The following is a 12,336-nucleotide window of genomic DNA, read 5'->3' on the forward strand; positions in this document are numbered from 1 at the left end:
CCACTCATTGTAAGCCTTCTTCTGGAGATCTGTTCTAAGAGGCACTGTGTAAAAAGGTTTTTATGATGAATTCAGAACTACTATCATGTTAAGAGCACCAATTTATAAAGAAGAATTCATTGGTTAAGATCTGAAAAAATAGTTTCTCAGGCCCTACTGACCCAGTTTTCAACAAAAAAGAATCAAGTGATGCAAATTAAGTTTTGAGACATTGTTATGCAGTCTGAGAAATTTGTAAAACTGTGTTTTGCAGTAATTTCTTAATAGAAGATTCAATGACTACTTAATTCTACCCTACGCAAAAAAAAAAAAAAAATCTGATTTCTTTATATTCTTCAGTTCTACTTTCACAGGTAGTGATAAAATATGTAGTTTATGGTGATGAATAGTTCCAACAGCAACATAAAATTCAACTTTTAAGTATGAAACAATAATTAGATTTTTTTTCTGTTAAAATGTAACACTCTCATCCTTTCATCTGATTAAAAAGTTATAAAAACCTACACACTAGCCCTGATAGGATATATGACACTGAGAGCTTACTTACATTTACTAGTAACTAAAAGAAACAATCAGATATCAATATAAAGGTCTGATTTTCTTCAGTAAAAACAAACATGTTTCCAGCAACTGTTACCACACATATTTTGCTTTCATTTTCACATGCTTTGATATAAATGCATCAGGTGTGAAAACAAACATTTTAAATAAATGGCAGTTCAAGTTAAAAATAATTTTAAATTAGTGGCCACGGAGAGAACAACACTGCAGTGTTTTTTTCCTCTGAGGACAGGAAAAACTCCCCACAACAATATGTTTAACGAAGCAGAAGATTTGGAATTAAAGTTTTCAGGGCACTCAAAACACACCAACTTTCACATGCATTGTTTCAAATCCTCTTCAATCTCTATCAGTTCAACCTCACTCAGAAGACTCTGGGGCTGTGTTTTTCCAAACTTTTCCTGACAGCCCTGAAAGGCTTCAGACAGAATTTGAACAATTTCAGGATCTTTTCTTTCTGATTGCTCCATGGCATTGCAAAACAGAAGTCACAATTTTTATAATAAAGAGGAATATTCACGCACACACACCCCCCCCACACTGTGTAGGATTTTTTTAAAGTGAAAGTTAGAAAAATAATCTTCTTCATGCTGACATATTTTCAATCCTCTTAAAAGAATCTCAACAACTATATATAGTATGAAATTAGCTCTCGTCTGTTAGCCTTGTTCCTACATAGAATTTTCTAATGTGTCTCACCAGTAATAAATTGCAAACGAGGCTATGACTCTAAGAGTGGACTGTGTTTCATGGGTATTTAAACAACAGCATTAAGTACTATAGGAATCTGTGGAATGTGGAGTGCAGATTTATGTGTCTTAACAATTTCTTTACTGGTTTGTAACAAGCCAGCAAACTAACACTATTTTTATATTAATTTGGCCTCAGAAGTAGAGTATACTGGAGCATGACAAAAACAACAAAAGTAAACTGACATATACTTAATAACTGTAACAGTGAATTGCCTCCAATACTAAAATATTTATTGAAACTGGGGGGAAAAAAGCTAAAAAAGAATTACCCTCAACAGCCTGCTACCAGCTCTTTAACAGTGGGCAATGTAATGCCTTAAGGTACCTCAAACTGTCTTTCATTTTCTAGACTTAATGGCTGATTGCAGAAATCAATGTTGCCATTAGTAACAGAGTATTTGTTATGGCATGATTTCCTCTGTTGTTAGGCTTGCAGAATGATTACAGTATTAGTGAGGTGCTTTCTTTATAAAGGGCTGAAGATATAACTTTCAATTTACTATCCATTAGTAAGTGACTTTGGAAATATACATGAGGCCAGAAATCTTACCTGTTATTACTTGGAGATTTTATTTCAGCAGTCATAGGCTAGTAACTTTAAAAATTGCACCAGGAAGCTCAATATTTTATAGAGATCTCCGATGAAATATTATCTGCTTTGCTATTTTACACACAGCAAGTTAACATGACATACAATACAATTAAAATATTTCAGTCTGATTTCTATTTTTCTTGTACTTTCACATGGATGTGAATTAAGCAGAAGGCTTCATACAGGTTAAAATCTGGACATAAATTAGAAGATTGTCAAAAGGTTAGTAATTTGTATTTCTGAATCTCTTTAATCAGTCTGGTGGCCAGGTACAAGGACACAGCTGAGGAACAGACATGGCTGTCAGAACGAGGGCAATCAGAGAGGCGAGCCAACATGCAGTTTACTAACTACAGCTCAAAGAAGGCAGCTTTCCTCACCCTTTTACACGGAGGGCAGGGCAGGATCTGCAAGAGAGACACCATGAATAGAAGAGGAGAGGAAACCCAACTTCCAAAACCTGGAGGGAGAGGCCCTGGAAGCGACACAGCCATTGGTGGCTACCCAGACCCTGCAGGGTGGGAAGGTGTCAGCTGGGAGGCTGGGAAACCTGTCCTGGGAGGGGAGAAGGGTGAGCAGAGAATTAACCTCAAAGGCATTGCAGAACCCAAACACAGATGTTCTGGCAAGTAATACCACATCCCTGTGGGCTGTAGGAAACGACCTGACAAGAGAATGCACAAACTACTTTACTGCTGTGATTTCATATACAGCTATGAAGCTTGCAGTGCAGAGAGGGAAGAAGAAGTTATCATACCTGAAGAGGAGGGTGAGGAAGGATGAGGGCTGTCCTCCTGAGCACTCCCCGTCTGGGAGAGACCCCCACCTACTCCGCTTTCTTCAGTAATGTTAGAGGACCCTGGTGTTGTTGACCTGCTGACAGACTGAGACTCTTGATCACTTCCAGATCCACGCCGCTCATCGAGACTACCTTGAATTATTTCATCTTCTCCTTTCCTGTCTCTTTTGTGGACCCTGGAGTGAACGACCACTTGGTGGTATGTTCTAAAAACCCTTCCACAGTCCGGGCATTCAGTTGGCTTTTCTTTTATGTTTCCATGACTTTGTAAGTTGTAATCGAGTCCCTGGTTCATACCATGTGACAAAAAATCTCTACTGCCTTCTAAAGGGTCTAGTTTGCTTGGCAAGTCTCTCTGATTGCCCATTTTAGTGCTGTGAACCAAATCAGCAGGCATTTTCTGCTTAGAGCCATCTGCTCCTACTAACACATACTCCCGCTTCTCCTTATCAAACATAACTCCAGCATTTGCCAAAGTGTCTTCGTGGCTGCGCTGTATCTGCTGCTCTTTAGACAAAAAGCCATGTTCCATGGCCATTCCCCTTGCCATAAGCTGCCAGGCCTGATAGCTGTTTACTGGATCCATCTCTGCTGCTTTGGCAGCAGCTTGTAACCTTTCTATACAGCTGGATTTCAGAGGAGGCACCAGATTGAGACAGCCCAATAAAGAATGTTTATCCCCTTCGGCAATACTGTGGCCAATGCCAGAAATGGGTGAAAGGAGCTTCCCCAAGACTTCTTTCTCTTTCATGGGCATATCTCCTTTGTTGTAGATTTGATTTTGCTCACTTAACCTTGCTTTGTCAGGAGGAAGAAACCCACTCTGCAAACATGACAGATATCTTGAATACAAGTTTGCATGAGCTTCCTGGGACATGCTGCTGATGGAGACAGGTACCTCAGGATCATTAGGAGATTTGTTCTTTACAGATAACTTATTCAGGTGAACTTTCATGTGATTTTTAAGAAACCAAGGCTCTTTGAATCGCCTCCCACAGATCTGACAGCAGTGTTCAAAGGAATCCTTGTGCTTTCTCATGTGGCCTTTTAGGAACCAGGCTTGGCTAAACACTTGGCCACACACCTCGCAACGAAACTCATTGGTGGATTGCTCCCCATTCCCGTTGGAGCCCTGGCCCTGTGCTGACTCTGCAGTTATGTGAGCCTTCTCCACGTGGCTGATCAGCTCCTCCTCCTGCGAGGCAGCAAAGTCACACAGAGTGCACTTGTAAGGCTTGTGCAGGATCCTTATGTGCCTGTCCAGCTCTTCCCGCTTCTTAAACTTGCCTTTGCAAAACGTGCATCTGAACCCAGCTGTCTGAGAGACAACTTCTTCCTGGACGCTGACCGGCTTTGGAGAGGGAACAGGGTTTGAAATATCAGGAGTGTTGTGATTGGGTGGCACAGACAAGTTACAGTTTGCTAGCGGCATCGGCTGGCTGTGCTGCTGTGCTTTCACATCAGGCCGTGGCTGCAAGAGGCTGCTCTTCATCTGCTTGTCCCGGAGAATCGCCCTCTCCTCCAGCTCGTGTAAAAGTCTGTTTTCCTCTCGGACCCTTCCACGACCTTTGCCAAGGTTTCCAAGCTTGTGAGTTCGCAGGTGTATCTTCAGGTTTCCTTTCTGAGCTGCTCTGTGGTCACAGTAGGGACACTTGAACGGTTTCTCTCCAGTGTGAGTTCGCATGTGCAGCGACAGGATGCTGTTAAACCGAAAGCGCTTCCCGCACAGGGGACAGGGGTACTTTCGGTTTTTCCTGGCGTCGTCCTCGATGTCGCTCATCTGGGACATAATCCCCAGGTTTTGTCCATTTAAGAACTGCTGCAGATCCACACGCCCATTCAAGCTGGTGTCGACCTCTCGATTGAGCTGGTTTGCCAGCAGGGCCATCTGGCTGCTGATGGGCTGGTTTGCTATGGACATGTGACTTTTGTCTTCTAGTGGCACTGACGCCTTCTCCTCGGGATTCTGCCTGTTCTGGAGCTCTGGGAAGGCATGGCTGAGCTGGGAAGTGATCTGGTGCAGCTTCTGACTCATTGAATATTGCCCATTGAGTATGGTGCTGTTGAGATGGGCGTCAGCTTCTGGCACAGCTGAAGAAACACCAAGGCACAAACTAGCTTCCTCCATCTCTGAAAATCAGAAGATATTTTAGATTCAGACTGTGAAAGAGTTACAAGCAATGAATCACAGGCATACAGTTTACATTTTATGTTTTACCTGCTCATAATAATGCAAAGGAATTAGTGTAAAAACAATTAAAATTGTATTAAGTACCAACTGTGCTACACAGTTTTGATCATACATGTACTCATTCTGCGTGTGTACCAAGAACTATTAATTACTACTTTAAAATATGCGACAATTTCAAAATCTAATTATTACAGAAGGGGCAAAGCCTTTTACCACCTCCCTTGTCCTTCTTGTGAAACTGCACCTATCTGCATTTCTAAATCTATAGAAAAATAATCCTATGCATCTTTCACACTTTCATTAAAAAAGCCAGTAACCCCCCCCAAAATTAGAAATCCATTTGTAACTTTCGGTTCCATTAACCATATTCAATATATTACACATTCTACAGTGAGAAAGATAGTTTTATGATTTGACAAAAAACCGATGGTATGATATTTACTGGTGTACAATAAAACAAGATAATGTTTTGGGAAAAAATAAAGGACAAGCTTTAGAACAATAAAAGGGATTTTGCTTTAGTCAACAAAAAGTGCAGTAATATCTCATTAAGCTGATTAGTATGCTGCTTAGAAACAGTACTAGGTGCTGTAACACATGATTATAATCATAAAAATCCTTCAGTGTTTGCAAGTAAGCATTAACGAGGTATATTAAATTTTAAGGAGACTGCGACTAGCAGCTTTGTAAACCTCTGAGATTAAGATTTAACCCTTCTGTTACAAAACATTGTTATTTTGTCATTTTGAAACTGAGCCCATCAAAAGGCACATAAATTATCTTCTGCCAAGTCTTTTAACTCATCCTTGAGAACCTTCAGATTTCTGCTCCTAGGAAAACTTGCCAGATTATGGAAGGACTATCTCTGTCCTTCGATGGGTAAGACGTGATTTAAGACACTTTGATTTGTTTTAAAGAGCTCTCTTATGGAACTAGATAAAGGCAATTAAAATCTGTGGAAGGTGTTGTGGAAAGCCTCAACAAGTTTAAGAATTCTAATAACTTTCCTAATACACAGTAATGACTACAAATTGTAGCTACACTATGTATATTGCAGGAAATTAGAATTCAAAGCTGTTTGTTAAACACAAGTGCTCTGTTCTGGTCTGCATAATTGTCCACAATAATCCATCCTTGCCACTTCTCTAGTCTATACAGATATAATGTATCTATAAAATTCTGTTTAAAATATAAAGTTTCACATAACCAATTCATAAACTATATGATGCTATAAGGTTATATTAGCCCACAATTAAGACTTTTGTTGCTCAGTGGAGTGATTTGACACTTTATTCACTCACAAAACTACTGCATTCTATAGGTTCTTAAAAAATTCATTTGGTCAACCCTCTCCTTGGCTTTACCCAAAAGCATTTTTTCACTGTGTCTTCTACAAAGGCTCCAGGCATACCCTGAGTGGACACCATTCCTCACACGGCTTCACAGTGGCCACTTGATAGACAATTCAAGGTCCAGACCTGGCACATACTTAAATGCATGTAATTGTGCTCATGGGAGCAGTCCAGCAGACTTCAAAGGGTGACTCTTGAGAGCAAAGTTCCACACATGATTAAGTATTTGCAGCATCAAGGCCTAAAAAAAAAGTATGAGAGGTCTTCGAGGGGAGACCTCTTTGGTCCTGACAGAATGAAACAATGCAGATCTTGCAAGAAGTACAGGAAGGAGTTATATTCATGTGTATTAAACAAGAACATGAGCTACCTCATTTTGACCGTGTATATAGCAGATCTTTTTCAAAATTTAACAGTCCTCTGATTCAGGTCAAATGTTGGGGACTCCTTATTTGCATGCTGTCAATGTTATTATTTATAAAAATATTAAATAAATCAAGTATATGAAAGGACCCCACTTAAGTTTACTTTACAGTGTCTGATTTCCAAAGGTAGACAATAGGAGAACATAATCAAGAGAGGTGTTCACCCAAGGCCATGTAGCAAAGAACTAAAATTCTTAATTTCCATTCAAGTTTTCTGTGCAGCAGCCCACAGTCTTTCAAAAGGTGGGTAAGCACAAACATTTTTTAAAAAAACTTTTGAAAGTCTGCTTAACGTTTGGAACAAACCAAATTTCATGTTCAAAAGGATTAATTAACTTAAGACTTATGGTCCTTAGGTCTGCCATTGCCTGAAGGTAACTGAGATCTTGAATATCTGCCTATATACTTATTAAAAAAAAAAAAAAGGAAAGAAATACTCTCCCAAATAACAACATGAGAGAAACCTCAAAACCTGGATCTACTTTTTGTCTGGATTGCACACACCCAGGAGTGTTATTTCTCCCCACCATACTTCAACAAGGTATGTCGATTAACAAGAACACGACAATTCCAGAAATGCATAGCATGTACTGACACACATACATTGAGAAAGGTTTAGAAAGGTCTTTGTGATTTGTCATTATTCTATAACAGCTTCAAAAATGCAGTCTCAGTTTCATTTTTTTCAGTCGATCTCAATAGGACCTAGTGCCTTTACATGCTCAGAAAGGTTTGGGTAGTTAATGTTAGCATTTTATGCTCTATCGAAGTTTGGAAATGCTGACAGATCCCAGTGGAATTTATTAATTCTGATGTTTAACCCTAAGCATCAGTTCAAATGTATGGTTCTTTGGATCGGGGAGGGGAGTTGTGGTTGAGATTATTGTTATTCTGTGCCTCTTTTGCAAATATATGTTACTTTAATAAAGTAACAACAGCAGTTGTAGCTGAAACATGGTAAGTTTTGATATTTTTTCTTTTTGCTATTTTCTGTCTTCCAAAACGATTGAGAAATTTATAATGTAGAATATAGAGAGAACAACAACAAAGGAAAAAAAAAAGAAAAAAAAAGAACCCAAACAGTTTAGAGGAATACCAAATCCATAATTTCTCGTTTAAAGACCAACAATTTTGGATCAAGTCTGGGGAGCCTAGACCCCCCCCATGGATCTTTTGGCATAGGAAATGCTATACATTTTTGACTAAATATGCAGAAAGGTCAGCAAAGCCTCTGCTTAGTGAGCAACAAACAGCTCGGAATGCCGCCTACACTGATCAGCCGTGCAATTTCTGGGATCCAGCTGCCACAATCTCAAGATATACTCTTCACTCAAACTGCATTTCCCCCCTCATCTGCCCCTGCTTCTTGCAGGCCTGTTGCTTCCTCTGGCTCTGAATTGTCTCCTCTTTTCCTCATTCCAACCTGGTTTCGTTGCAAAGTATGACCACGTATTGAAAGTACTGTCCTGTGAAATCTCTCCCCTGCCATGCCCAGTTACAGCTTTTCTGCACACAGGGACCTTGTTACCCTTCAGCTTTCACAGAAATCACTCTTGGTATCCCTTAGCCCTTTCACAGCAAAACCTACCAAAATCTCATCTTGTATCCACACGCAAGATAGAAAAAACCCACATCCTCATCCATCATTCCACTATGAATTAGATAACTCAATCTAATTTTCCTAATTTCTCTAAAAAAAAAAAAAAATTAGCAATTTCATTCTCTCTCTCTTTATCCATCATTCCTGTCTAGATCTATGGCCAGACAGGGTTACACCAGGTGGGATAAGAGGGTTTCATTCCCCAATGAGGCTCCTGCAGTTCATGGTACCCACCTTGGTGTCAAGGTATTCAAAATCAAAAAAATCTGTAAATGTCAATTTATAAGTGCTACTTGATGCTCCATGATAGGGAAAACATCTAGCTTTCAATTTTTAAACATATAGTCTGTCACATTATTTTCATGATCCTGATCTCTCATGTAAGGAAAGCACAGAATGTTTTGCCATCTCTCGTGCTGGGAACAGAAGCACAATGTTCTCCGTAGTTAACAAATGTTTACAAAATGAACTGCAAATCAAATTTGAGATTGTTAAGAAATTCAAAATATATTTGTTGAAGTTTATTTAGTAAATTTCTGACCTTTAATTATCTCAAATGTTGTGTAGACAGTGTCCCTCAAGACGTGGCACCTCACCATAGCATGTTGGGATCAGGAGTTGTTATGGGCTGCCCTTTCTAACCTAAATAAACCCTCAGCTCTTGCCCAAGTGAGTTGCTGTGGCCAAAAAGGCCCAAACCGACCCTGCTGCACACACAGGCTACAGCCCAGCTGGGCTCACACTGCACTGGGCAGGGCAGAGCACCCTTGGGAAGCAGCACTCCGACCATCCCAGGCCATCTGGCTTGTGCCGTGCCCAGGGAGCAGGACCCCGTTCCTCTGAGGAGGAGCTCAGCTTATGAACTCACTATGGAATACAGATACTATAAAAATACTCTCTCATCTCCTACATAAAGGTACAGTGAGACATTCAAGTGCCTTTGATGATACTAATAGTTATTTTGATTTCACTCACATTTTTGCCCTCAAGACTATTTCCTGCGATATCAATAGCGAAAGTTCTGGCTTTAGCCATTTCAATTGAACATACAGATTTTATTTAACTATTTGAAATGGATTACTGGAATTTAAAACCAATTATGACACCAGAAATGCCTGTCATCACAAGTACATTAGTGTAATACAAGAAGCTGGGCTTCCTTTTGCTGGAAACGGAGAGAAAAAAATATGGGAAGCAGAATGACAGAATTTAAAGATAAATCTATGCCTATGCACACATGTAAACATATGCAGGCACACACGTATCTGTACACAGACACATATGTGCAGACACACACCTGTTATCTTTGTCAACAGATGGACCAAATTCAGCTCCTATTTACACCTGTTCATTCCTGCTGGACACACACACACACACTGAAGCTCTCCCCTCTTTGGTGCTGTAGAGAAAACAGTCATTTTAAAGCCACTGTTGTGCTGTTATTATAGCTTAGATTAGGTTAGTTAAAAGATTTACAGTTCAGTAAGCAAAGTAATGCTTTACAAGCTCACGTGTTTAAGCGACAAGCTCGCTCTGGCCCTGATCCTCTGAGCAGTTAGAGCTACACACACTGTTACTTATGCTTTCAGAATATAGACCCCATGTTTATCTTTCCAGCTAGAGAAATTCACATATATCTACATTATCTTGTGGTCCACTGGCAAATTCTAACTACTCCAATACAGACTGCTTCAGTTCTTAGCTACTGGTAAACAGGTATTGCTGAGATCAGAATATATATTGAATTTTTATTAAATATTGTTCCTATTGTTGCAGCAGAAACAGTTGAACTAAGGCTGTTATAAGCATAATACACTCCTGTTAAGAAATACAGAACACCAGACTACTGAACCCTTTCAGGGTCATTAAACAGCTGTAAACATTATTACAAAAATAAACCAGAGATTTCATGCTTACATTTTAGCCCAGAGCTTGGTGTGCTGAGCAAGTACATTTTTTTCATCTCTTACAATCAACGCTGGTGACATTTGGGCATCCAAACAAATTACATCACAAATATTACTGAGGTGGGTAGGATACTGAGCAGTTTATTTGCCAGATGATTAATATATAAACAGTAGGGCAGGATAAATGACCTACTCTTCTTTGACTGATTTGTAGGCAATACTAAGAGACATAGATGTAAATAGTTAGATTTTAACAAAAACATGTGTGTACGGAAGGGGAGGGGAGAGATCAGCTGTATTTAATGCCACCAGGACGGCATTATCTGGTCTGATAAAATGAAATAAACATTAGGCCAGATTCTATTCTCATTTTACTTATGTAAAATAGAGTAATTGCATCGACTTCATAGGAGTTTTTGTTAAGTAGGTGTCCTGTTCCTTGGGGTATAATATAATTATATCAGGAAAATATATGGTTTCTGGAGTATAACAGGATGTCTTTAAAAAAAGAAAGTTGGCCTATAGGTAATGTGTCATGTGTCCTATCTATTTGTTTTTATTTAAACATTATTAAGGCCAGATTGGTGATTGGTTCTCACCATTAACGACATTAGCACATTTAGGTTTTGTAGGCATTGAAAAGCACTTGTAACTTGCAATAACTGAGGGCTGGCTTGGAGCAGGGGCAGAGCACAGCCCATCCAGAGCCCTGGGGGAAGCAGGGCTGCCCCATCCCACAGCCCCAGGAGGCTCCAGGGCTGCAGCCTCACACCAACACCCATCCTCCAGCCCCCGGGACCACGCAGGGGGCAGGCATCTGACAAAACTGTAGCTGCTTTGTAGTGCTGATATTTAAACAAGCTGCTTATTGATTCCAAAACAAAGTACTCCTTTAGTAACAACAGAGCCAACTCATTCCACAACAGTTTTTATGTCTTAAAGAAGGGTTAGCAGAGGGATTTTGAAGTTTCAAAAGTCATTAGCAGACAGAAAATGGTTTGCTGAGGCTGTAGTGCCTTTGCTCAGGGCTGGGAGGAGAGCTGCTTTCTAAAATACCTGTTACATCTGCAGGGTACTTTCTAGTTAGCACAGCCTTTGGGACTGATAACTGATCAGTGGAAGATAAATCACCAGAACAGGCTTTGGTTGGTAGCACCCATGGAGTGGAGGACTGTGAACTGTTTGTGATCACAATCTAGGAAGATGAGCACAGAGGAGAGGAGAGGTCATTTATAAATCTCACTCACAGATTAGAATAGAAAGATTAGAAGAATGCAGACAAGCTGTTTGATTTATTGCTACTTTGCATGTGACTTAGCAAAATCTGTTTTCCTTCTTATTTATTCTATTTCGCTTGCATATACTTAAGAAGTCAGATCCAAAGAAGAGGAAGATAAATAATTGGTACTGAAAGTTCAGTAGATTAAAAAGTTTAAAAAAAAAGATGATTTTTTTTTTCCAGGCACTGGTTGCATCTGGGATCATTATTTTTTTTTTGCTTATAAACATTGATTCTCATTTTAATTTTTTTTTCCTAGTGATCTTTTCATGGCAAAAGTAAAGGTAAGAGTGATACCAAAATTCATATGGGAGCCTTATTTGTAGAATGCTTCATTAAACTAAAGCCTCTGTTACTTTAGAAACAGCATTTTTTAAAGTAAATTTGTTATTTTCATGTAATTTGGAATGTATACAACTGATTAAACCCTCTCCAATTTGATCAATTTCCTGTAGCTCCTATCTGATCATTCACTTTAATTAATCTAACTGGCATCCACATCAGATTGAAGAAACCTTAAAATTAAGCTTTTAATGAACCACTTTACCATCACAGAGTACAAATAAAATAATAAAATGCCTGGTAGACTTTGCAAAGCATATTTATTATTTCATTTTTGTCATTTTTACAGCATGGAAAGGGCTCTGAATCTCCTGCTCTCATCTGAGGACAGTGCACTGTGCTGGAAGTCCGCAATGCTCTAACCCATTATGTAATATTAAAAGATACATAATGTTGACCCTATTAATCCTGCATTCCTCACACAGGAAAGTTCCGAATAAAAGGCCGAGCATTTCAGCTGGGTGAGGACAGGAGGATCAAGCCCCCTGAACCAATTACAAAGAGATCAATAAAGAAGAGTTAAGACCACAGAACTC

The 12,336-nt window shown here is 39.5% G+C and overlaps 1 protein-coding gene across 1 annotated transcript in view; it reads right to left on the reverse strand.

The window, feature by feature from the left end:
• Positions 1-12,336, reverse strand: part of ZNF536 (zinc finger protein 536) — a 233,264-nt gene that overhangs the window by 180,855 nt on the left and 40,073 nt on the right. Inside the window, exon 2 of the mRNA XM_063410529.1 lies at positions 2,663-4,834. Coding sequence (XP_063266599.1) covers positions 2,663-4,832 — 2,170 coding nt within the window. The 5' untranslated portion in view covers positions 4,833-4,834. The remainder of the gene's footprint in view (positions 1-2,662; positions 4,835-12,336) is intronic.

Source organism: Prinia subflava, chromosome 13 (assembly GCF_021018805.1).
Source record: "Prinia subflava isolate CZ2003 ecotype Zambia chromosome 13, Cam_Psub_1.2, whole genome shotgun sequence".
Lineage (NCBI taxonomy): Eukaryota > Metazoa > Chordata > Aves > Passeriformes > Cisticolidae > Prinia > Prinia subflava.